At 44.8% G+C, this 27,066-nt stretch overlaps 1 protein-coding gene across 1 annotated transcript; it reads left to right on the top strand.

The window, feature by feature from the left end:
• Nucleotides 1-450: 450 nt before the first annotated feature.
• On the top strand, nucleotides 451-23,613 carry LOC119464205 (T-complex protein 11-like protein 1). The gene is made up of 9 exons (XM_037725070.2): nucleotides 451-673; nucleotides 7,209-7,559; nucleotides 8,633-8,765; nucleotides 9,484-9,604; nucleotides 10,545-10,765; nucleotides 14,110-14,446; nucleotides 15,426-15,610; nucleotides 18,986-19,158; nucleotides 21,243-23,613. The coding sequence occupies exons 2-9, from the start codon at nucleotides 7,364-7,366 to the stop codon at nucleotides 21,437-21,439; spliced, it is 1,563 nt and encodes a 520-aa protein (XP_037580998.1). The 5' UTR covers nucleotides 451-673; nucleotides 7,209-7,363; the 3' UTR covers nucleotides 21,440-23,613.
• The last annotated feature ends 3,453 nt before the right edge of the window (nucleotides 23,614-27,066 follow it).

Genomic DNA, 27,066 nt, shown 5'->3' with positions numbered 1-27,066 from the left:
TGATGACGTCAGGATCGCCATGTTTTATAAATAACCGTTTACAACATAAGTACAAATGTTTTGTAACTTCACCAAGATACTAATGGTGTTGTTCTACAAAGGCAAGAAGCATCTTTTTTTTTCTAAATTGTATTTGCACTAAATTTGCATTACGCGTCAGTTCTTGCCAATTACGTCATATTTGCGTCACCTGCGAAAGCATGCGAAAGAGCGTGTAGTCCATGTAGTCCATGGTGTAAGGAATCTTCCTTTGATAGGAAGCCCTCATCTTGCACGTTCAAGATTCTGAAACTATGCCTGCGTACTCGGAAGCCTACGTTGCCAAAGGATTGCCAAAGGACATGCCTCTATGGGACATGCCGATGAATGCGTCACTTTACGTCACGTGGCAGATGACGTCAACATTCTGGTGTTAGGACGTCACTTCCCTCGTAAACTTCCGAGCGCTTCCGACCATCTGGGCTGGCTGGCTGGTTCTCGTTATGCGTGTTCGACGACGAGTTTTCTTTCGGATAGCGAGACGTTGAGGACGCACTCGTCGAGTCAGCTCTCCAAGGACTGCTCTGTTTGATCGGTGCGGCGCGGGTACTTACGCCCAGAAGCTTTTTCACTGGGACCAAGCCAGAGTTTGCCAGGTGCTAGCAGGGTTAGCCACAGACGCTTTCCGTTTTGGGTGAGCAAGCGTGCCTTATTTTTATTGCAGCTTGCTAGCTCTGTTTGAGCGCTAGCTGCTGTTATGAAACCGCGGTTATTATACAAGCTTGAACCCGCGCGTTCACCTTGAATCGCTTCTGCTGCGGAGTAGGAGCAGCCCGCTTATTACTGCAGTACTGCGATGGAAGTGGTCTTGAGAGCGAATGCTTTGGCTTCTTGTTCGACGGCGATATGATACGGAGCGCATAATAACTGCGTACCTCGGTCAAGAACGACGCAGATATAGCTAGTGTAGGTGCATCCGCCGTCAGCGCGTTGCGCCACACAGAGTAATAGCGTCGTAGATTTGTCTTTCGATTTGCTGTGCATGTGCTATGGGGATCACCGATGGGCGACGAGGAAACGGTGTCAGTCATCGCGCCATTGGTTGTGTTGTTTTCATCGCCCGCTTGACCGGCATTGACGTGTGAACAGCTGATCTTCGTTAGCGATTTGCGCGTTCGTTGTAGAACTTGCGTGTGAGCAATGGCCGCTATTTTGTAGCGATGCTGTTCGTTTTCGCGCAGTGGTAGAGATCGACGCTCCGCTCGCGTGTTATCATAGAATCGCATAAGCGGAAAGCATAAATCGCGCGCTGCCCATGTTCGGCGCAGAGCTAGCTTGGATCATCGTGGGTGGAGTTGGTGAAAGTGATCTCGATCGAGTATTGCAGCCGTTGCCGCGGGAACGCAATTGAGATGCTTTTGAGTAAACACTTCCGGGATAAAATATAAATGCCATCGGAATGTATTCTCTTGTCATATGATCTCCCCGTTTTGCAAATGATTTTGGCATATAATATTTGGTGGTAAATGTGGCTAGCAAGATGCCTTACAAGCACAAATTCTTACACCGTGCTTACAAGTGAACGTTGTAGTCAAGCATGCACAGCGTTGCAAGCATATCATAGATCAGTGCAATATGACGCGCAAATCACTTTTCACAGCTAGCAAGTCATATGCACAGTCAACCCAAGCATTACGAATGAAACTTGCACAAAAAATTCTAGTGGGTCATTGCTGCTCCTACTTTTATTTTTGACACTGCATAGATGGTGCTTGATTTTTAACTGAACTGGGGATTTATCATGAATCAGGCTTTTCAGCAGAGCTTTCGTCTATCCAAATTGGACATGTTAGAGTAAAATGATCGAGGCTTTTCGGAGCTGAATGATGGGCCTGATACGTACGATAGTGACGTCAGATTTGTGGAAATATTTTATTGATACTTCCGGCACTATCATTGGTATATATTCTTTTATTTAATTCAGTGTTCCAACTTCCAGCATTCAGCGCACAATCGCTGGTGACGAGTGGGCTCCACCGTCGCGCTCGACAGCATTGCAGTGAAACCCGTCTTGTATTGCGCTGAATTTTACGAAAATATAGTTAGCTGAAGACGTCCACTTTTCAAGCTTTAAGCCTTACTCCATATTATTTATTTGAGATGGATTGCCTTAACGTCAGCGGTGTTCACCAGACGCTTAATTCTTCTCTTTCTCCTCGTAGATGACGCAACAATTTGCGTTATATATATAATGCCGCGGCTTGGACTGTGGGTTGTCTTTCCCCGGTGATCGTTATTTTCACCGAATGTTAAACGTTATCGCTCAGCAGGACGCGCCTGCATGTATCGGAATTATGTTTCTCGAGTTTTATCGCGATGGTTCTGTATCCGTTGTCTGTCTTCACCGAACCTTGTGTAATCTGATTGTATGCGCGACGCGAGTTGTGTAGCACTTTCTGGAAGACAAGCGGGCACCAGCGATTGCGCTGGAATCTTCGAAGACTCATGTATGACCCATGGCTTGACCCGCTGATCAGATATTCCGACGATCGCCGATCGATTGTGCTCGCGCCGCTATCGTTGTTGCTTTGAGTTGTTATTTATGGGCACAGGTTCGCCCAATAAAGAGTTAGTTTCACAACACGGCAGTTTCTGCTACTGTGTTCTTCACAGTACGTCACTACAACGCGACAATATATGCTGCGCCGCGTTTTCATTGTCCATTCTTCTTAATTCATTGACTCGGACGCCAGTGCAGATCGAATGTGATAAGATATATGTCAAGAATGTGGAACACGTACGAAAGGGGTCGTTGTAAAAATGCGGTTCCTGGCATACGCTTTCACCATGCCAGCTGATCGAGTCGGTGTGTATCATGCTCATCGCGATGCAGGCGTGCGTTGCACTTCGAGGTTGAGATTGCATAACTTCCGCGTTGAATTCTTTCTTTTCCGAAGAGCGAGGTCGCCACGGAGACGGTCGCGCAACCACCGTTAAACTGGGTCAGCGGCGCAATTTCGGTCGTGACTAGCGAGCTTGGAGCAAGAAAGCAGCTAGACGCGCGCCCGCGCTGCTTGCGCGTGGTCTAACGATGACAATATGAGGCCGGAAGTGCACGCTAGGAAAGCTCTCCCTCCCCCCGTCTTACCTTCTTTTTTAGTTTCATCAAAGCAAAACACGTACTCTACCGTTCAAAGACCTCGCGGAGCAAATACGTATATACAAAGTAAGTAAAAGTGCAGGTGAAAAACCCGAGCAACTGGAGTGGCGGCACCTTCTGCTTCTGTTTGTTTTTGCTTGGGTTATCTACCTATATAAGCTCTCACTCTCGGGTGCCCTCCGTTCCCAAAAATAAGCCGCCCCTCCCCCCTTGGAAACTCGTTGCAGGATGTGTGCGCGCGTGGGATCTGGGTCGTCGTCTACAAGGGCGCGGTTTCCTTGCGTTCATGACAATTGCTCACGCGTTATGGATTGCTAAGCTAATATCTTTATGTATGTTTGCTTATTATTGTAAGCACTTGCGATATGGTGGCATTGCACAGGGCAGTAATGCAGGGGAGTTGTAAGTCCGTTGTTGCCTTGTTAAGTTAGCAGAGCAGGTGTAACTTGCAACACTAAATTGACTACATTGACCGGATTGTCCTTGTCTGCGTAGCTAATGCACACTTTAACCGATTTAATGGGAAATATCTATTCTAATGACCGACAGCAGATGAGTCACGTTCTCTCTTCATCCTCACCGCGATTAGAAAAAAAACAGGCGAAATTAGAACACAGCTTGGTTTACTAACAGACACACCTACCGCTAGATAGACGAATACGCACAAGTAATATCCATACTGCAGTTCTTCTAAAGGTACGGCTTGTTTTGTAAATTTGAATTCGGCGCCGCGCGAATCGATTGGTCGGTTGTCATGGAGCTCAGTTTCACGCAGGCGCAGTCGCGCGCAGCTCACACGTGCGTTGCGTGGTTTCTTCAAGAACCTTCAAAACAACGAGAACGTCACGCTTTAGAAAACAACCCAGAATGTACTACTTCCCCCGAGCGATGTTGTCGAAAATAAAGGGAACGAAACATACTAGGCAGCATCGGCGTTGTGCATGCGATCGGTAAGAAACGCTAAGAATAAAACGTTTGGTCCGTGCGGTCGAAAATCTTCGCTCCTAAAACGGTTCGTAAATTGGCTCGTACGGTCGGGTTTCTCAAGCGCCAACTTTCGTTGCATTGGCGACTTTCAGCACGATACGAAGCCACAGGTTCACATGTCGGCTCGAGGACGCCTCGCGCGCGTTTTGGCTCGCGTTTCTCCGAATAAACCCACGCTAGCCCGCCCGCAACACGAATTCATGCGAACAGGTTCCTTGTCCTTTTCTTCTTCTTCTTCTTTTTTTTTCTTTTTTTTTTTTTTTGCTTTTGGTTTTGACGGTCAAGTGCAAAATTATTTCTCCATCCGATTCGCCGAATGACTCGGCAGAAAACCTCAAACCGTGCGAGTGTGGCCGGGCGATGGCCCATAATGGCGAGACCTCGCGCACGTGATCGAACCAGACGGCGTTGTGGGGCGCGCGCGTGAGTCAGCTGGCATGCAGTCGTGTCTGACAAGGCGAGAGAAAAACCATCGCGGCCGATGTAAACGCGCGGCGCGGATTGGAGGCCGACGGCCTCCGCCGTTTCCTGACCGCCAATTTTGCGGCGCCCACGCTGTTGCTTTCGCGCTAAAAGGGCTTGCGTGGTCGACGAATCTGCACACTCTCGCCAACGCGCAGAGTGGCGCGCTGATTGGAACGACCTTTTCGTGAACCGCGGTGTAGACTGGAGGCCAAGGTACTTTCAAGGTCGCCGGGCCTAGCCTAGCTACTTCATTTTGATTGAACAAATCCTCTTGGCGTGAGTGATGTACTACAGTCGACGTCGAACGCTCGCGGACCACGTGTTCTGACAAAAAACTTGAATGTTTCTGCAGCCTGTATTTGAATTTCTAGTCCGCACTAATAAATGCGAAGGACATAGTTTTGACGAAGACGTCACTGAACAAGGCCAGGTGAAAAACTCTGATGTTTTGGAGCCCGTATGGGTTCCTGTGTGACCAAGGAACCTGACGCACGCTAAAACGCCTCCGTGATTTTCACCTTGACTTGGTCAGTGACTGCAACTTCATCATCGTCATATTACCTGATGTACCAGATGTATTACCTGATGCCAGTTGTCAAAGGTTCGTTGAACCCTCGACATCTGTCACGACTGTCACACGTTCCCCATTGGTGCGAAGTCGATCGACGGGGTATACAAGCCGGTTGGTCGTTCCGTACTCAAGCGAACACAGTGAAAGAGTCAGAGTCGGGAGTAAATCAGAAAACAGGATATTTATCGACTGATAACGATACACAAATTAATAAAATAATGTAATAAAAAAAGACACAAGACAAACTAACACACCGGAACTTGATATAGCACAATGATGATGACAAATAACGAGCAATTAACAGTAGATATAAAAATGAAACAGGGTGCGGATAAAATATACAAAATACACTTAACAGTAGTGCACTAAAACAAAGTTCAACCGAAAACAAAGTTCAAAAGAAACAAACGATGTCATACACATGGCCGGGCAGCAGCAGCAAGTCTATAAACCGTGAAGTCGGCGCGCGGAGCTTTGCCGAAGAATGCCGGCACGCCGATCTTGTTGAGGTGGATGCGATTGCTGGGCTGGGTTTCCCGGGAGTCTAGATTTGACGTCTTCTCTCAAGCAGGTTGAGCTAACTTGAGGCGAACTACCGGGAGCTTCGTTGCAAACGTTGGTTTGTCGTCTCGTACGTCAACTAGTTCCTCGAAGTTCTGACGTGGCTAGGCGGCCCAGGCGATACTGGACGGCACTAGCCCCTCGACTGCTTCTCAGCCGATTACAGGCTCAGCTTCTAGACTGATTAGCAGGGCTTAAAACCTGCACTTAAATAGCCTCTCCTTTCCCTAGTTCCCTATGTCGGGCAACTGCAGGTAGGCAGAGTTCACCTAATTATTTGATGACTCCTCCCAAAAGTCTTGGCCGCGCCCCTTTTAATCAGGGGCGAGAGTATGGTTGATTCCCCCCTAGCTGTCCGAGGTCGTGCCCCCCCCACACTGCACCACACAGACACACACACGCACACTTGGGTCCGTTGACCAGCACAGAAGCAACAGTGGCCGCCGGCCATACGGCGCCCGTTAATCGGCGTGTCGCTATCTCGAAACTATATGCTGCACCGTGAGACCACGACGTTTTTGGCGCCCGTTCATTGGCGTGTTGATGACTCGAAACTATGCCGCTCCGTGACAACAACATATAGTTTAGTATGGTTTTACTGGCTAAGGTCACACAACCTAGTTGAAAACTTGCCATTTTCTCGGATCCTGTGGCCTGTAAACTTTGATCTCTGCTTAGAGCCAGTAAACTTTCTTGTTGCTGCACAAAAGAAAGTTCCGTGAGGGGAATTCTTGAGCAGCTGGAACAATATACATACCAATAGCATTGAGTGAGGTTTCTGAGACACATTTGCAGGAATGGCTGTATGAACACAAATAAGGTGCTCCCTCTCATGATGGTGTGAAGTGCGCTTCTGGACGGTTTCCACAAACCGTGAGGATGGGTATTATGGGAATTTTTTAATGTTTCGCACATCATTTGCTTTCCCGACACAAAAAGTAACCGGCATGTACCATAGGGTTACAGAAATGAAGTGCGTGCAATGAATATAACAATTTGTCATTGTTGGACAAGTTACACCAGACATTTTGACCCTCTGTGATTGGTCAAAATGTTTATATGGGTGTGGCCCAAAAAGTTTAGACCGATCACAGAGACCTAGTGACAGATTTGGAATAAAAACATAGTGGAATAGTTTATTCCCACCCTGACTAGGCCATAGTGCCATGCGCTACTTTAGAACTTGACATATGCACTTCAAAAGTAAATATGTCAGCATCGTGAAAGCATAGCTTCTGTTTTATTTTCTTCTACTTTGTGCTCCTCGTCATATTGGTGCTGGGTTCCTCTTCGTGTAAATTGACTTGGCACATGAGACAATCGCAGATTAAAGTTGAGACAGCACCAAGTGTCGCGACCTGTTTGTTTATTAGCATCAGTGTGTCGATGCGTTTCACGAAAGATGAATGCCCTAGCAACTTTCAATTATCCGCCCTTTGTCATTGTCATTTCACCGATAGTAATTGCAGGTCACATTATCTTCAGCCTTTCAGACCTGGAGTCCGAGGTGTGGCTGCGAGAGAGTGAAGGTGTGCCAACACCAGACTTGGAGGCAGCAACATGAGTGACGACGTTGGCGATGCCCCGAAGCCCGGCCAAGAGGGTGCTGCAGGTGGCCGAGACGTCCAAGCAGCGGGCACATGCCTGCCAAGGAGGGTGCCCGCTTCCATACGTCTAGTGAGAGCAGCAATGGTGAAGAGTCGGGCGAGTCAGCCATGGAAGGTCTGACGATCTCAAATGGGGAGGACAAACAGCCTTCGCCCATCAAGAAGAAGGCTCGTGATTCATCTGTGCCTACCCCATTGGCCCTAGAAGGAAGCTTTGGTGTAGTGCCCGGTGCGTTCCTTTACTTAACAAGTTAATTGGTTTATTAGGTTGGCTTTATATGTATTAAAGAGTACAGATAACGGCCTTACTTTGTGTGTACCTGTAAGAAGTGTGTTAGTTTGTACGTGTAATCTAATGAAAGACCAAATATTCAAAGCGTTGCGTCTTTCCTTTCTGTTGTTCATTGTTATATTTTCCTCGTGACAGACATTGAAAACAAGGACGTCTACTTTGCATGTGTAATTATGTTAATGTAGACCGCTTATAACGTAAGTCACCGGAGTCCCGAATATCTGCACTATAAGCGGTACCGCACAATAACCAAAACAATTTTCAGTCCCTACACATGCAAAACATGTAGACCAAGCATGTAGACACGCTTTGTACTATCGCGCGCACATCGCGATTACGTTTTTGCCAGTGTCTTGCTAGAGTGCATAGGTTTTAGGGGAGTTAATTTTTGGCGTCTTTTATCTGTCCAGAGTCTCCACCGAGGTTTGTCTCCTTGGACCAAATCATGAAGTAATCATGAATCATGAAGTAATCATGCACTCTAGCAAGAAAAGATAGTGCGCTACAAGTGGTAAACCGTGCTCATTCACTGCTTCCGCATTTCAAACTTCTGTAGTAATCATTGCTTCAGTATCGATCATTCAGATGCTCCCTTTCATGTTTCATGTACCTCTACCTCTTTGTACACATTCCTACACCTCTGTGACAATAAAAGGATATGCTGACTTCCCAGGCTATGAAAACAGACACAAAATCCGACTCGGCTACATGTATAAGCCATTCATAAGAGCTGATGAGAAAGCCTACAAGGCCATCAAGGAGGGACAGGAGATCAATATGAACTCGTACATCAAACAAGAAACTTTGGCTCTTCTGGCTAAATCATGATCACCGAAGCAATGATTATTACAGAAGTTTGAAATGCGGAAGCAGTGAATGAGCATGGTTTACCACTTGTAACCACAGTTGTGGCCTTGTGACTCTCTCTACCACTTGTAGCGGACTATCTTTTCTTGCTAGAGTGCATAGGTTTTAGGGGAGTTAATTTTTGGCGTCTTTTATCTGTCCAGAGTCTCCACCGAGGTTTGTATCCTTGGACCAAATCATGAAGACTGCCGACGGGATGACAAACATGGCCCTGGCTCATGAAATAGCCATGGAGGACTCCTTTGAGCTGAAGCAGACCGAGTATCCACAAAACAGGTACAAATTTTGCGTACCTGCATGCTTGGTATAAGAGAAAAGGGGCTTTTTATTTTGTATTGTATTTGTGAGTGCCTATATAAAGCTGTCAGGACAGGGGCATCCAGCCAATATCCTAAGGCGAGTCGTACAGTAGCGAAAGTTCATCGTGCTGGCATTAGGTTTTCCGGGTGAGCTCGGAACGGGGGTGTGAAGTTGGGCCTATTAGTTTGGCAGTGATGTTATGAGACAGTGTGGACGAGACAGACATTAGAAAGGAACAGGACAATGCAGACATCGTGGGGTATTGCTTGTTTCTGTCATGTCATTCGCACTCTTTTGATATGTCGGAACACCCAGTGTCATCCTCAGCCTACCCAAGTTCACAGCAGGCCTTCATTGTTGTGAATGTTAGAGGAGGAGGATGATAATGATGACTTTCGAACTTCACAAGAAGTACCTGACATGACATTTTTCACTTAATTGCTATTTTCTTGCGTTAAATGAATGTGCAAACCCTTTAATTTGTAGAAAAAGAATACTGAGAAGCATTACAGTGTCCTAAATTTCATTTACTATAATACTTGTGTTGGGTTTGGTATCATTGGATGCTCTCAAGTGAGTTTGCCATTTTGCCATCATTTTTGAATTTCACGCATTTGTCTTATAACTTCTTTGAAGTACCTTCTCCATAATGTTTGATGCATACTCATGCTTAGCCTGTGGTTTCTTTACAAAGCCTGGAGCAGCTGGTGAAGGAAACATTGCACAAAGCTTTCTGGAACATCCTCGAGGAACAGCTGAACGAGGATCCACCAAATTATAACCAAGCCATGCGTCTGCTGGAACACACGAAGGAGGTAAACACTGTCTTATTACTGTTATTATTTTGTTTCTTGCTTTGTGCATGCAAACTCTACAGCTGGATTTGCATTAGATTCAAATAGGCAACAGCCTGTCAAGCTTACTGCATTGACTTGGGCTTATTAATTCATGTCATTGGATTACGCCAGGCCTTGCTGTGAGGGACTCTGTCCGTGGAGTATGTGTTAGCCTATGGCCTAGAGTTAGACCAGGATGATCATTCAAGAGTACATGGGCAGGGATGAGGCGATGCAGAACACAAGGAAGACGTTTATTTACCTTGTTACGTAAAGACTGGTCCGCTCCAAAAAAAGCTACTCAAGAGCCAAAGCGAAGGCTCTCAGTGGATAAACATGTTGTTTTTGTAGCCTCTCGGGAATACTCTTGTCCATAGGACAGGGAAAAAGACAATAGAGTAAACCACGAGTGCTCGGTTGTCATGCCTTGACTTGCAGCAGTCTCGCTTCCACGCTGATGCCTTGGTTTCTGCATTGAGCGTCGCTCTCTGGAGACACGCCAGAGTCTGCCTTTTCTCCATGCAGTGCTCGTTGGAGAGAAGGGGAGAAGATTCTGCAATCTCACGTATTCTGTGCTCTCACACATGGACACATTAGCATGCTGACCCACTCATTCATTTTTGGCACTAGAGACAAGAGGCTTTCATGCTTTATGAAGAGCCTGAGATGTCTTCTGTGCTTGAGCGATAAATTTGAAGATAACGTGGCATTATATCCAGCTTGATAGCATGAACGTTTGTGTCGAAGGCGAGCTGGAGCAGCCTAACAAGAACAGACAGACTGATTGTTGACTGAAAACATTGAAACCTACTTGGGACCTTTTAAAAGTGATTTATAGAGTTAGCATAAGTGTAATGTGTACTACGCTACCTTATGCCAATTGAGGTGATGCGAAATGTATGACCTGACGTGTCTGCAGAGTCTGCTGGACCTGGTGATGCCATACAGCACACGACTGCGCGAGGAGATTGAGCAGGTGCTCGACATTGAGCTCATCCGCCAGCAGGCCGAGCACGGCACCCTGGACTTCCTGGCTTACGCACGGCACGTCATCTCGCTGATGGCTCGCTTGTGCGCGCCGATCCGAGACGCCAGCATCAAGGAGTTGCTCGAGATCAAGGAAGTCGTGCCGCTCTTCAGGTGAGAGGAGCGGCCGTCGTCTGCTTCATGTGCTCGCTTGAACTTTGATGAGAAAAGAGAAAAAAAAAATATTAATGAGAAAAATGTAAAGTGGCAACCACCAGCAAGGACGACGAGGAATTGAAAATTTTTTTTGCAACACAGCTCTGTTGAGTTTTGTGTACCAGACACTCAAGTTTGGGAATGTTGAAGATATTACTAAATTACTTGAATGGTGTTTCATAATATCCGCAAATTATTGGTCCTCTTTGATCTGTCACCCAGAATTCTCAAGGCATTATGAAGCTAATTGAAAACCTGAAAACTTCTAGTGCCCCCGGGCCAGATAACATCTCTGCTAAGATACTAAAAGGTACGAAAGAAATTTCCAGTCAAATATTACAAATAACTTTTACCCAGTCCATTACCGATAGCTCACTTCCAAATGACTGGAAAATCAGTAAAGTGGTACCTGTATATAAGTCAGGCAGCCGCTCTGATCCTTCTAACTATCGTCCCATTTCTCTAACAAGCATTGCCTGTAAACTCCTAGAACATATAATATATTCACAAATAGCATGTCATCTTGGGGATCATTCCTTCTTTTTTCACAATCAACACGGTTTCCGGCCTGGTTTGTCATGCGATACACAGCTTTTTGAATTTGTTACTGATCTTCACCTGAACTTAGACTCATCAATTCAGACTGACGTCATCTACCTAGACTTTGCCAAAGCATTCGACTGTGTTCCCCATCAGCGACTTTTGGCCAAACTTTCATGCCTCAATCTCGACCCTCTCGCACTGTCATGGATTGATTGCTTCCTAACAAATCGCCTCCAGTACACAGCTGTCGGAAATCATTGCTCTGGCACTTCTAGCGTGATCTCCGGCGTACCACAAGGGTCTGTCCTCGGTCCCCTTCTCTTTCTCATCTTCATAAACGACCTTCCTAACGGCATTTCATCCTCTATGAGACTTTTCGCAGACGACTGCGTACTTTATCGTCGCATCAAGGACCAAACCGACCATGCAATACTTCAACAAGACTTACATTTAATAGAAACCTGGTGTTCCAATTCTCTTATGAAACTTAACATCTCCAAATGTAAAGTTATGCGGATCTCCCGTAAGCACTCTAACAAGGAATACCAGTATTCTCTAAATTCTACAATCCTATCCACCGTTCAATCATATCGTTATCTCGGTATCACCATTAACAGCAAGTTGACCTGGACCGACCACATCACAAAATTGGCTTCCGACACTACTAAATCACTTGGTTACGTCAGACGCAACCTGGCCCTGTGCCCCCCATCGACACGAAAACTAGCCTATGAAACTTTCATTCGAAATAAACTTGAATACGCCTCAGCTATTTGGAGCCCGCACCAAGCTTACTTGATCAACACTTTAGAATCAATACAAAATCGTGCCGCTAGATTCATCACTTCCAGGTACAGTCGCCAAGAAAGTATCAGTCAGATTAAATCATCCTTAGGACTCGAACCATTGTTGTTGCGTCGGAAAATTGCAAAGCTGTGCCTTTTCCATCGAATATATTATAACTTCCCACATCTGCATGGAAAGCTTCTTATTCCACCAACCCGTACATCTCGTCGCCTTTTTAACTCTTGCAGCATCCAGCGCTTGCATGGTTCAACATCTTCCTTTAATCAATCGTTTTTGCCTAGCACTATCGCAGAGTGGAACAGATTACCAGATAGAGTTGTCAGCGAGCGTAACCACATTATCTTTAAACGGCTGCTTACTGATTACCTCAAACTCTAACCTTATAATGACCGTACTGTGTTTTCCTTCTTTCGCTTTTTCTTTTTTTCTTTTTTCTTTTTTTCTTGCTTTTGCATTGTATTCGGTGTGCCGCGAAGTTTTTCCTTTTTTTTGTGTGTTCCTTTTTTCTTTTTAGTTGTGTTCTCAAATGAAATCCACAGGCTGTAGGAAATTGTAACCATGTCTATATTCCTATTCTTACCTTCTGTAACCCCCCCTTATGTAATTTGTCACCCAGAACTGCCAGAAGTGGTGCTTTCAACCAGTGAGCATTGGTGTACGAGCATCTTTCACAGTTTTTGGCCTTCTGGAACAAAAAAATCAAACAGACCAATTTTCCTTAGGAATTCAATCAGGTTGGGAACAGAAATCCTAAAGGAAGTCTGAGGCAAAACAGGATGTTATGTTTGTAAAGTTCATTGAGACTAGTTGAGCACATTGGGATGAACGAGACGAGAACTAGCTGCTTCTGTGGAAACCACTAGTAAAATAATAATAACTAGTAAATAATAATAAAGTGGTCGACACAGGGAAAGATCTTATGGTGTTAAATTGGGTTGTCCGCAAATGCCTGAAACATATTTTTAATAAATGGGCTGTCCAGAGGGTCCATGATGCGGCGGTCGGGCATGGCCTGACTGTCCCAACGTGGGAGCGGCCCGCTGCGCGCTGAGTCGCGTACCTCAGGACGTTCATTAAAGTTTTCCATCCATCCATCCATCCATTTGGTGTGTGATCGCCTGTCATTGCTGTGTTCGTTGTGCACTTTGTAATGCAAGGTAATTCCAGCTGAAATGTGATGCATGTAGTAGTTGCTGACTAAATTGCAAGTCTAATTATGCATATTTCAGTCATAATAATGGCACCATTGTTGTTGTATACGAGATAGACACACAGGGTAACGCTGTGTTGAAAATACATCGTAACTACGCTCTATGTGGTTGCCACTTCAGAACAGGCTGGTGTGCTTGTGTTAAATGCTAAAAAATGGTGAACAGCAGCACTATTTTTGTGCGGAACCTGTTTTAACTCGGCTGCTTAAGACATCGCATCATCTTAAGCTGCCCAGGACATTGACCGTCTGACTTGAAGCAGGCTGTGTACACTAACTTGTGTTAGACAAATATTCGAATATGCCTGCCCTATGTGGGATCCATCAGAAACCACTTTCATTTGTCAACTGGGAAAAAATACGAAACAGAGCAGCCAGGTTTGCTTTGGGTTAATATAGAAGAATGGAGAGCGTCACCATAGAAAGCAAGAACTGGGCTTGGGGAGCCACTGTCCTTTCGACAAAGAAAATGAAGGGTGAAGTTGTTTTTTCAAATGTCCAATAATAAAACTGCAATGACCAAGGAAGCATATTTGAAGCGCTAACAGCCACAGGCGACGAGGCTGTCCTCACAAACTCAAGCAAGCTTTGCATAATTTAGATTCCAACACCGAGTTGAATTTTCTTTTTTTTTTCAATTATTTTTTTTTTCGCCCCCGAAACCAAGACATGATGCTGATGCCATGAGTGTGACTGAAGTGCAACATCTTCATTGTAACAATTCTGGTGGCACCTTTACCAGGGGCATCATAGAGCAGCTCGACCAGATGAAGATCGACATGGCCAACTTCACCATCCAACAGGCTAGGCCGCTCATCCAGACACACTCAGTTGCCTACGAGCAGAACAAGTTCAAGCAGTATCTAGAGGCGCAAACCACTGCCGACCCTACCGTCGACCCGCTCGCCCACACCAAGCTGTGGCTGAAACGGAGCTATGACCACCTCCGCAACCTCAGTGACCAGCACAGTCCGGACCCCATCAACGGACCTGGCTGCAAGGGTCCTGGCTTCTCAAGTGTCCTGGCGGGCGCCTACATGGAGCTGCTGTCATGGCCCGATGATGAGCCTTACCCAGAGGTAAGGACTGGAATATCTCGATTTGTGAGAACGCTGACTGTGGCATGATGGGCGCTATGCTTTCTTGTGTTGTGTGCAATACCGTGTGATCACACTGACCACACAATTGCATATTAACGACAGTTCAAAACTTGTTTGCAATTAAGCGTTGTTCACGTGCCACATATCAACATATCAAGCTGCCTTGAGGCCATCAAAATCAACAAGGGACCCTTTACTGGCTTGCTGCAGGCATCATGCACGCTCACATTTTTTTTTTTTTTTTTTGTGCTCAGACCACCTAATCACGATTTTCTTTGTCGATATCATCATCTGCATTTATAACGAATATTGAATATAACATCGGTATTTTTGTGTTGCTGGCGGCTTCAGTATAATGAAGTTCAACTATATTGCCACTTTAGTTGCCCTCTGTGCACAGCGGCTGGCCTGGGCCATTTCATTTTAAGGCTGACTTCTTCACTGCCCTCATGCGTTCGAACCATAGGTCAGCGTACTGACTCACGAGTATGCCGACTCATGCTTGCTTTATACTCATTTCACCGGCATAAGGTAGAGTGTCAGTTAGTGACAAAAAGGGTGCGGGTGGACGTCACTGTGAATGGGAGTGAGTGCCAGTTAACGTGAGCATGAACGACTGTCAGTGGCGGCGATATTGAGTGGACGTGGGCTGAGTGACTGTTGGCACATCTGAATGGCGTGAGTACGTATTTGAGTGAGTGCTTGTTGATGGGAGCGGACTCGAGTATGAGCGTAAGTAGGTGCCGGCGTGTGTGCATGGAAGTGACTGTGAACGTGAGGGAGTGTTGGTGAGCATGGGAGTAGGAACGTGAGTGATTGCTGACGAGTGTGAGTGTACATGAGTGTGAGTGAGTAGTACACATATCCTGTGAACACATTGGTGAGCGAGTATGCATCTGCCAATTCTACTGATCTATGGTTCAAACCCTGCCTGTCTTATTCTTTGATTCCCACAAAGACCTTGCGGTTGGACGAGGCTCGCTACAGGGGGCTGAAGGACAAGGTGCACCTGGCTGCCCTGGTGGCCAGCATCCTGAGCATCACATACCGGCTAGGGGGCGCCGCGCTGCAGGGCATCTCAGACTTCAAAGACGACCTCAAGAGCCACACGCAGCTTCTCCTTGAGGGCTCAGCCAACTGCAGGCACGTTTGATCCAGTGTTCTAAATACTGTTAGCATGGCATACGGGCCATGGTTGTTGCCATTACTTGGAACTGGGGCTCGTTTTGAAGCATTAGCGCAGATGAAAAAGGTACAATTGCTGGATGACGATTCAGACGCCGATAATTCAGATGCATTCAATTATTGAGACGCTGTCACTCATCCCTTAGACAAAATGTATAAGGAGAATCGATACTTCAGCAGCCTTTTATAGCTTGCCGTTCAGTATTTAAGACTTTGCTTGCATGACCGCATAATAATTCGGCCATCGAGACCAGCAGAAAGTAGCATTCTTTAGTTTGGTACATTCCCAGCACCTCCTTAAAACCGAAAGTAGCAAAGCCTAGTGATTTCAGAGTCACAGATTGCACCCAAACCTTGGGTCAAGCCAAGTCAAGTCAAGCCACTAACTTGTCAAGGCAGCGTTTGTGTGTTTGTCATAGGTGCCTCATGCATGTGGCGTGTGTTTTTTGAGTGTTAATTGGTGACAGGGCCTTAGATGACTTCGTTGGTTTATTTTCTGGTGAATCCACGTATACGGTGGCTAAAAGGCGGAGCTGGGAGCAACGCAGCCGTCGGAGAGCGCGGCGCGTGTTGCGGTGATTCATGATGCCGAGTGGTGGCGCGCACGTCGACGCTAAGATGCATCCGCTGTAGTTTGGCTGCTGCCGGAGCTAGCGAGTGCGCTCGGTTGGCATGGTTCTGTTCGGTTCTTTTTGCTCCACGCTCGTTTCTGTTCGCATTCACACTGTGCAGTTGTGCGTCCTTGTGGTGACAATATTTTTACACGTTGCCATGCTGTAAAAGGCAATTGCAAGTCACATGAAACGACAAACGTGCTGTTTTGAGCCGGACTGCACAACAGGCTATGTTTCTGCTAGAAAATCAGAAAAAAAGCCATCCCTTTTCTTGGTGCCTGGTGACGAGGCACTTAAAGCGTGGCAGCGGGACAGAACCATGGTAATGTTACTTGCCGTCGCTTGGAGATACTGAGATTATTTTTTGCATTCTGCCTAATTACATAATTAGTCTTAATTAACTAATCAACTTCTCAAATATTATAATTGGATGAAAAGTGTAAATGAGAAAATTGTAGAGTAACATGAAAAACTCCCGATGCAGCTTTCTGTTGCTCAATGTGTTCTAATAAAAGTGTTTTTCCGAGCGTAAAAGAAGCCCGCCAATACATGCAAAGTGCCTCGACCGGCCAGTCACGCGTCAATGTTGCTTGTATTCGCTAGCTTCTTTCATGCTCGGAAAAACACTTTTATTGCACATATTGAGCAACAGAAAGCTGTATCGGGAGTTTTCCATGTTGCTCTACAATTTTCTCATTGACACTTTTTATCTAATTGTAATATTTGAGAAGTTGATTAATTAATTAAGACTAATTATGTAATTACGCAAAATGAAAAAAATTATCTCTAGCTCCAAGCGATGGCAAGCAATATTATCTTGGTTCTGTCCAGCTATGTGGCATTTGCACATTTCTAAATCTTGGTGCATGATAGTTGGGACACCCTGTATATTGAATCATATAATCAAGTGCTGTCTGTCGTCCTTCTGAGTATTCTTCACCTAATTCCTATGTGGAATGATTTCGAAAGCATCATATATTGGTGTTAACCAATTTGACGAGCAGGACGCAGTGCGTTGCAGTAATATGATCTAAGAAGCTCTTCACTGTGAGCCTAGAAATCGGTGCAGCTTTCTTTGCCCACACCACTAGCATAATATCATTCGCATTAACTGAAGTCTTTTTTTTTTTTTTTTTCACTCCCTATGATTCGGGAAAGCACATAGAATGCGCTGCGACCGAGACAAGCGAAAAATCTTTGTGCCGGCCGGGATGTGCCTGAAGCAAATGCATCTTTAACACTTGACCACTCCTCAGAGGATAGCTGCTAGTCATTTATTGTCTCCTCTACTAACAAGGTACGATATGCATTAGCTTAACGCTAGTTATGTCAAATATACAACCACTAATTGCGAACAAAAACGCCCGATTCGAAACCCACGGCACCAACCGCCGTACCTCTGCGCCCGGGAAGCGATCTTGCTGGCGACTGCAGTGCCGCCGCTGCTGTCATGATTGCTTGCAACACTCCGCTGCCGCCGTTGCTCTCACCTCCCCCTTCTAGCCACCGTACCACGTATGTGCGTGCAGCAACACATTAAGCCTTTTCAGCCACTTTTGAAATAAAGACACTTATTTCCTGGCAAATCTGTTATTTCAGACTTCTGGCTAGTCAGACATTTAGGCAGTCCTCGCCGAGTCCAGATTATCAGTCGGTGACTGCATGGGGCAATAAATAGATGGGGTCAAGGGGAACAGTTTTAGCTGATAAGATTTGGAAGAAGCCGTCACCTTGCAGTGGGCAATAACATTTTCCGGTAGTAGTCAACAAAATACCAAAGGAGGAGTAACAGTAGGCGATACACTAATCCTGTTTGTGTCACGTCCCTTTACTGTTTTCGGCTCAGGACCTACGCGCCAACTTGCTGAGCGGGCAAGTGTTATGTACAGATGCATGCAAAAGTGACAGACCCCACAGCATTTTTTAAACCTTAACTGGGCAACGCTTGATGCAGCCCTACCTACACAAGTTGTAGTTGTTATAATATAAGGCAGTTATTCCGCAAAAAGCATCGCAAATCAAAAACAACTGTATTGCGAAATGCGCAAAGCAAGATTTCTGCGACCGCACTGCTTACGTAGCTTCTGCAGCTTTGCCTGCTAAGTATAAAACAGAGTACAGCTGATGCATCAATTTAGGTTAAAACCGAAGGACAGGTTTGTTATTTTACACTTGAGGGTGAATAACTTGAGCAATGATTGGGTGGCAGTGGTGCTGATGTTGGCGCTCTAATGAGGGGATATGATATTTATAAGCCCGCACAGTTAGAATGCAAGGAATGGTGAGCATCTAGAAGGCATGAGCAGCTGAAACATGGCAAGGTTCTCCTGTTTATTTATCCTTTACAACCGTGACACGCATGTAACAAGGCTAGTTTCCATCCTTGTCATGCCATTAGTGGTGGGTGTGTGTGTGTGGTTCTAGGTTAGATTTAATTAAATTTCAAACCTCTCCGTTTATACTGAGAGTTCTGATACATTTATACTCTGAGACTATACAGTTATATGTATTGCTGGTACTTGTGTACATGTAGTCTGATTAAGCAAATCTCTTTCGCTACAGAATTGGTGACAACATTCAAGAAAACTTCGAATACAGAAGGGGCTTCTTGTGCGGAAGGATAACTGATAATCCGGTTAAACACAGTTGCAAGCAAAAAGTAAATAAAACAATGTACGCGTTACAGTATACTTTTACACAACCCTCTTTTCCTATGCAGTGAAGAGGAGCTGAGGGAGACCCTGAGAAATGTGGCCAGTCAGGTGATCAAAGAAGTGCAGGAGTGCTTGCAGAAGCACGGCTTCAACCAGCTCCAAATCAGCCAGGAGCGCGTGCTATACGACCAGATTGTCGTCATGACCTCCCCTGACCACCATGTCCGGAAGCTGCTCTGTGAGTTTCTTGCATATGGCTTCATTACTCCATGACACGGCAGTCTTTCTTTACTTCTTACAGCGAAGCTGTTAAGGATAGTTTGGCAACGCAAAATGGGTAGAAGTCCCAAATTTCTTGGTTTGAAATCTAGTTATAAATGACTATAAAATAAAAGCTACCTAGCATACACGTCGCTTGAATAGACAACACCTTCTTTGCACATGTTCTTTAGTCGGTAATCCGTAATTTTTGTCTTTCACGTCATTTTTTACCGGCTCCACATTGAAGGTCAGCTAGGAGTTTGTGCAGCAGCGATTGTAATGGGCAACCAGCAAGGCAGCCTACGTGGGAGCCGCATAGCGGCCATATGACCAGGGCACCAGTGAGAATGCGCAGGCGACTAATCACTAAGAAAAACTGGCAAATAGTAGTAGCTAGTACTAATAGTAGTTCCTAGTATTGAAATAGCAGTACCTAGTACTTCCGAAGGGTATGAAAACTCTCTTATACCTTTTTGCTTTCTTTGATGTGTCAGTTGCTTGATTGGCATACGTCTGCGAAGGATTTTTTTTTTTGTTCTTAAAGCTTTTGTGTATCAAGATGTACAAGGGATGATCAGAAAGTTCTGCAACTCGCAAATTAATAAAACTACCTTAAGGGTTAAAAAAAATTTACATTCAACATGTAATAATACCCTAATAAGATATAAAGAGCGCAGTGGCAACTTCCCCATTCCTGCTCAACAGAAGTTTCCTCTTAACTGATGCAGCGCCCATAGCAATGCCCAGCTTGTTGCATCTTTCTCACTCTTTATTCTTTCCGTGGTGCACTTATGGTAACACTTCAAGGTTGGTGTCTGGCAAAGGACACCAGAGAGTGACAAAGGAACATGACAGGCGGGACATGTTATAAATATCTGAAATTAAACTATCTAAATATGCAGTGGGGGGGGGGGGGGGGGCACATTGAGAAGAAGCATAATCAGCAAAAATAACAAAAAAATTTGCGGAAACTTTTTCAGCGATAGGGGGTAACACCGGGCAGAAAAATGTAAGTGGGCTTCACCCTAAGCCACCTATGGCTTGGTTTGGAGTTTGTACAGACTGCTCTGGTCATATGTGAACCATAGGGGTACATTTCATTTGCTTTACATCACGTGTATGACAACACTGCAACTGGAGATCCCCAGTCTGCCTCCTCCGACTTTTCTTTCAAAAGAAAGCGAGTCACATGACAAGCTGCTTCTTCCTCGTCCTGTGTTCCTACTCTAAACCAATAACCGATGCTTGCTGCCTATCAGTCGCTGTTGGCCAAGGACATTTAGCCAAAAACTTGAAACTGAACAAGAACAAAAAAATTTTTTTCTTTATTTCCCGGTAGGCAACACTTAACAATGAAGGGTTAACAACTGCCACTTCCTCATTTTATAGAAAGTTAGAGGGGTGCACACGTGTGCACTAGTTTTCACTCTGAATTGTAACTCATAATCATGAACAATCACCCAATGGCTAATGTTTAGGGGCTGTTGGGGCCTGTGATGTCATAGAGGACACCTAATAGAATGAGGAGGGGGGATCAGATTACAAAACAATCGCAAACCATGACAACTTGAAACAAGCGCGAACGAGACCGAACCAAGCAAACCAAATAAGCTGCGAGCGAGAGCTGATGCGAGCAGACGATAGGTGTGAAACGAGCGGTCCGGCTGAGGCCAAGTATGAATATACAACGAGCGGTCTGGTGGGTCTGCATGGAACCAGTTTCCCGCACGCACGTCATTGAAGGAGCCGCTCTCATTGGTCTCCGTCGTTCGCGGCTCCTATCTCGCTCTTTCATCTTTCGCTGCTGTGCTTGTTCGATCGGTTACGCTGTCGCCGACGTTCGCCCCAGGAACGGGCCATTAAGAGCTGCACTCTAAAAACGCTTTATATTTTATGCAGCTCACTTGAGCATACCTCATGTATCTCACAGAAGCGTCTGTACAAAACCCACAAACCATACAGAATGATCCACACAAAAGGACCTGTACAAAACATTCATACCTTAGACGGCATCTGCAGCTCACTTGCACTTCTGAGCAAACTCTGACGATCCCCTTGCAGTGATGCGCGTCCTGGACTTCATCAAAGTGGCGATCTCCTCCGGGTCAGTGCGGCCCACCCAGATTCCTCCGGGGCTGTCGGCTCTCGAGAAAGAGCTGACGTCCATCACGGGTCAGTTCCTCAGGCTCGTCACGCACAACAGGGCGGTGTTTGGAGAGACGTATGGCGACATTGTCGCTGAGCTCAGGAAGGCCTAGACAGCCTTCGACCGGTTCCCCAAGAAAACAGGAGTGTGATCGGGAGACAAGTGTGATCTTTTTTGGGGGGGGGGGGCGAGGGTTATACCTTGTCATTGAGCAACCCGGTGCTCTTTTTTTTCCCCCCCCTCTGCCTGTGGGACAGTGCCTGAAACATCCAGTGAAAGGTTTGGCAAATTGTGAAGTGCATGCTATCTTGCTGACGCTTGTTGTGGACTGAAGGACACTGTGGAGTATGATAGACAGGCTTGGGCTTGGGAGTGTCGCAAGCTGCAAGGCAGCTTGTGTGTGTGCATTGCAGTCTGCAGTATGAGTGAGACGACTGGTCAAGCACAGTGAGTCTGAATCCAGTGGCCCCAAGTGGCAATGGCCTTGTAGCAAATGATTAAACATGTGAGTTAGTCCCAATGTGTGTGCTTTTAAGTTTAATCTCTTACGCAAATCAGTTTTCATAATGCATTATAATATAACATTACCTGTTATGATTTCAGAAAGGTGTTCTACATATATTCAATGCTGATCTTATTGATGTCATTTAAAAGCTAGGACCATGACCAACTGCCTGTGCATGCTTGAGCTCTAGCAATGCTTCTTGTTTTTATGGTTTCATATCTTCACTTGCATTAGAGTGTATCTATTGTCTTTCTGCCAAAGAGTTGTTTTGTACCAATAAATGTATACAAATGAATTGAGCACAAATATTGTGCGTGATCTTGTGGAGTAGTGGTGTAAATTTTACGTCTTATAGTAGTAGGGTCTTCACATCCAAATACGCTGTTTGCATTCCCTTTGCAGGCGGTCATTTGCAAATGTTCTATGAGTTGTGAGCATCCTGGGTATATTATTGATGTATTTGCATGGATATAATGCTGTTTTAAATGTAACGTGAGAGCCAAGTTTTTTTTTTTTTTCTATATATGCTAAAGACTGATCCAAGTTTCCGCATTTAAAACAGCAGCTGATGCTGCATATATACAATGGCTGAAGCCAAGGGCTTAGCAAAATGGAAAAAAAAAAACGTGCAAGTATTTGCAGAACGAATGGCTGTGAGCATTTGAGCTTGTTTGAGCCATAGCCTGTAAATGCTGTGGACTAAGTCAGCTCTCTTGTCAACGTTGCTATGGCTGCCACTGTTGTGCTCTGTGTTCCACTCGTTCTGCCATCTTGACACTGTTACACCGTGTTGCACAACATTGCATCTTGGGCTGTGCAAGGAAGCCAGTGACAAAATTCACGGTGGTTAGGGCTGGCTTGTTGCCACATAGCTGAGGTGTTTGGTGGTCGTGCCCACCAAATGTTAAAGCTAAGGAAATGGGTGTACATTTTCTGCATTGTTCAGAATGTCGTGCAATGTGCGAATTTAAGCTTAAACCATGCAGACACCGGAACCTGGGTTATACTTGTGCAAATACTGTACTAATTTTTCTATATTAAAAGCAGTTTGAAAAAGCTGGCACTAAATGTATGTGCCGCTTCACATCCATACACATCTTTACCACAAATTCACTTTGTTCATTGGTTATCGGCACTGCCCGACAGGGTAGCAATCTGACCAATTCTCAGCACATAGCTGGGATTACTTATTGACTAGACGGGCATGGCAGTGACTAGAAGAAAAAAAAATTTTTCTCTCACAATTGAGTTCATCATTCACTCCTTTAAATACTAGTGGACATAGCTTTGCAGCTGTAGTAGTTCAGAAGAAAATCACCTAAGTGGCTCAGGACCCTTGTAAGATGACACCTAAATATCTGCACTTTAATACTGATATTTTTCATTGAAATATTTCTGTACACTCTTTGTTGCATGTTATGGGTCATTCTTGAGACAATATTTGATTGCATTGTCCATATACTTAATCCTGATGAGTATAAAACGCACATAAAGTGTGCATGCATATATGTTTGTGTGCTAAAGCAAGCTTTAATATAAAGTCGTCTTTGTTTTTACTGTTTGCGGCATCCAATTAAAGCTGCCTGCTGAATGGGAGTCATTGTGCTGTGGTGTAGCTGTCGCAACGTTTGTTCTGGAAGTGTGATGCTTTTGTTATTTATCATTGTTGATGTGTTTCGAAGTTTACTGAGGTTATTGCCTTTTCTCTGTCACATGTTATGTGGTACCGATTACTCGGCATCTATGCTTTCGTCTATTAAAGTCTCTCCTGCAATCGCGAACGTGTGAAACAGTTCCTGTGTGGTCGTGCCTTTTCTTATGAAATAATCGTTGTGCCATGGTTCCCATAGTGCAGTAATTAGAGGGCCCTTAGCACTGCATTAGACATTGTTGTGTAGGTATATAATAGAATGTAAAATGAAAAACCTGGGAAGCAGCAGGATCAGCAGCGATGTCTCTTGATGTGCTGATCGACCATATGATGTGCTAGAAACATTGTAGCATTTCACAATCGTTCTTACTCGGAGGATGAAATGTCCAGAAACATCTTTGTCACAATTGCCTCATTGCCGCTGACATGCGTAGGCCAGACAAGAACTAAGTGGAATCATTTGACTGAAGCCTCTCCATTCCGTCAAAGGGGATGCATGGCAACTTAAAAACAAGCATTTGCGGGAAAAAAAAAAAAAAAAAAGACAGACAAAGAAACAGACAACTTGACATGCTGTCTACTGCCACCATAGTGGAACCCTGGCGTATTCAGACGACACTGCAAATGATAAACTGCACATGTGGTATACTTCCATCTGACTTCAGCACATGCGTACTGCAATATCTGATTAATGCTTAGGGTAGGAGCCATTGCCTTTCAATTTTGTTGTAAACAAGAGTCTCGTATGGGCCCCAAAACTTCAACTTTTTAATCTGATTTATTTTTCTCGCATCTTTGCAAGCTCTCACTTTAATTTACCATATTGTGGTGTATGTCCATGCTAGAACATCTCCGGTGTGGTAAAGCTCATTATTGTGCTCGCAACTTAGTCCCATTGCCTTTCAATTTGTTGTAAACAAGAGTCTCGTATGGGCCCCAAAACTTCAACTTTTTAATCTGATTTATTTTTCTCGCATCTTTGCAAGCTCTCACTTTAATTTACCATATTGTGGTGTATGTCCATGCTAGAACATCTCCGGTGTGGTAAAGCTCATTATTGTGCTCGCAACTTAAGTGCATAACCAAATTTTGCAATGGAGCCTGGTGATGTATCCTTTAACAAATTGGTATTGTCGATGTGAAATGAACTGTGAACTGGTCAGAATGGACAAGGCATCACTGCACATCCAGATTCACTGGTAAGGTGCGTGAAATTGACGCGATTCAGGCTCCAAGCCTTGAAGTTTCAGGGTTATGGCAAGTTTGTCGACTAGCTACAAAGTAGTGCTGCATTGCGCATTCAAGTAACCTTGTGTAGCAGATGTTCTGATAAACCTTCTTCCAATTCACAGTATGATTTATGCTGGTAATGCATCCAGTGGATGTTTGGCATTGCATGGTGGCCGGTATTGGTGGCTGACGGGAGTTAATATCGTCACAAAAGCCTGCTGATTTAACGGTGTGTAGTCGTCATACGTCTCCTATTAGCGGAATCTATTCAACATTCAAGACATCTTCATTTTGCTCCTGTGTTGATGAAGAAAATTTTTTGCATCCTTCACAATGCTGTGATTATATTAAGATGTGAGAAGCTGTAGCTTTAAAACCTGTAGTGAAATGCACATGTTGAGGTCGAAAAGCTGCCTCTTAGTTGTGTGTATTTAGTCCTTTTCGTTTTTGTATTGCCCAGCCAGCTTGTTGCGCAGAAAGTAGTCCTTAATTATATTTGCTGAGTAGCTTTGCCGAGCCTCTCGGGGACATAGTGATATTTCCCTTAAGCTGTCAAACTAGAGAATTCTAGAAATAGCAGATTCAAGCAGCTTCTTTGTGCGGCCAAGAAGTAGAATCAGCGATACTGCACTTGTGCTGAACCTAGACGTTGTTTGGATTCTAAGTTTGCAGGGCTGATAGCGTCTGTCAACTTTGGGCCTGCCATTTCTAGAGTATTTCTAAAACTCTCTAGTTTGTGCATCGAGCTTCATCTAGTCTCCTTTCGGAGGTACCAGTGCTTGGTGCTCTTGAAGAAGGTAACTGATATTTTTGCCGAGATATTTTTTTCTTTGTGCTCACAATCCTTCTCAGTTCCACAACTGACAAAGATGACTGCAGCCTGTGTCGCGTTCATGTCTTTGTTCTTTCACTGGTGGAGGTTTCAATACCTCTTAAGAACCAAGGCCCGTTGTTCAATAAAAGATCATGTCTGCTCTATTATGTGCCAGTTGTGTATTTTTCTCCAATCTGGATATATATAAATTACTTTATCCAGCATGGTGAAAAAAAAAAATCAAGCAGACTCAACTACAGCTGGTATCTATGTAATGTGACACATGCTTGGTTTGGCAGAAAATGTTTATGAATCTTATAAGTGTTCTGCAGCGAACGATTACTGCTCTTGCAATGTGTGTACCCTGTGGGTCTGTCCCTATTTGTGTACCCTACCTACATTTATATATACATAAAATGAGTCCTCTACACAAACACCATTACATCTTCCACCACAAGCCAGCTATGGACGATGTGTCCCTTCACATACATGCCCTTATTCCGGTGCTAATGAACGAAATTCCCCGTCGTGTGTAAAAAAAAAAAACCGTTATGAATTAGGGGGCGCCTTCAGAAAAACAAGGGGGTGTGTACACTCCCCCTAAGGGGTGTGTAGGGAAATCACTGACACCAACACACCCATGTAATCAACAATTCTACAGTTCACTGAACACCCTGACCGTACATAGTTGTTCTTGGGACATGTTATCGATCAATGTGGTACGGGGTGCCCCATAAATGTTAATGGAAAGCAGTGTACAGAACAGTGATATTCTCTTGAAAGACCCTCAATAAAGCATTTCTGCACAGCAAAAACTCCACGGTTGAAGCATGGATCGTCCTCGATGTAGAAATTACATATGCAGTGCGCTTTCAGCTAGCGGTCTGCTAGTACATGCATTGGCTTGCAAGACAGTGCACTTTCCCGCAGAGCACTAGCTGAAAACACCATGTGCATGTACATCAAGTGAAGTCCTGTATCACTGTGATTTTTTTTTTTCTTTTTGTTGAAGAGAAGCAGACTTTACAGAAGGCCTGACTACAAATATGCAAAGGTATTGCAAAAACACCCGGAATGTAGCTAAGCAGGCTTACAAATTAAGAAAAATATGTCTCTGCAGTGTCACGTTGCAGTTCCTAGTTTGAAGCTGAGTTGAACTTGTTTACAACATGGCATTGGTGAAATGGTTTACTGCAGAATATCAACAAGTAGCAGCACAAAAAAAAAAAAAAAAAAAAAAGAGAGAGAGAGAGTTTTACGTTCTACACGTGAACCAAAGCAAAAGTTTACATAATGCTTAATTTCTTCCCATCTTCTTTTTTTTTTTTGGGGGGGGGGGGGGGGGATTTTGTTGAGACGAAGCTCATGCTGCAGCACAGCATTATTGAAGTCGACATTTTGCGTAGTAGTCAATCTGCTCACGAAAGTCGAGAAATACCAATGACCCACTGCACGGTGTGTCATAAAGTTTGAGCTAAAGTTTGAGTACGCAAGTCCATTGGGACTGAGATTGGCCTATTAAGTTCCACAGAGATGCCG

The sequence above is a fragment of the Dermacentor silvarum genome, chromosome 9, assembly GCF_013339745.2.
Source record: "Dermacentor silvarum isolate Dsil-2018 chromosome 9, BIME_Dsil_1.4, whole genome shotgun sequence".
In the NCBI taxonomy this organism is placed as follows: Eukaryota; Metazoa; Arthropoda; class Arachnida; order Ixodida; family Ixodidae; genus Dermacentor; species Dermacentor silvarum.
The sequence above is the reverse complement of the archived record's forward strand: the minus strand, read 5'-3'. Positions and strand labels throughout refer to the sequence as shown.

Coding starts and splice junctions, on each gene's coding strand:
- LOC119464205 (XM_037725070.2), top strand. CDS start 7,364: ATGCCTGCCAAGGAGGGTGCCCGCTTCCATACGTCTAGTGAGAGCAGC. Junction 8,766..9,483: donor ACCGAGTATCCACAAAACAG/GTACAAATTTTG, acceptor TTCTTTACAAAG/CCTGGAGCAGCTGGTGAAGG. Junction 15,611..18,985: donor GAGGGCTCAGCCAACTGCAG/GCACGTTTGATC, acceptor TTTCCTATGCAG/TGAAGAGGAGCTGAGGGAGA.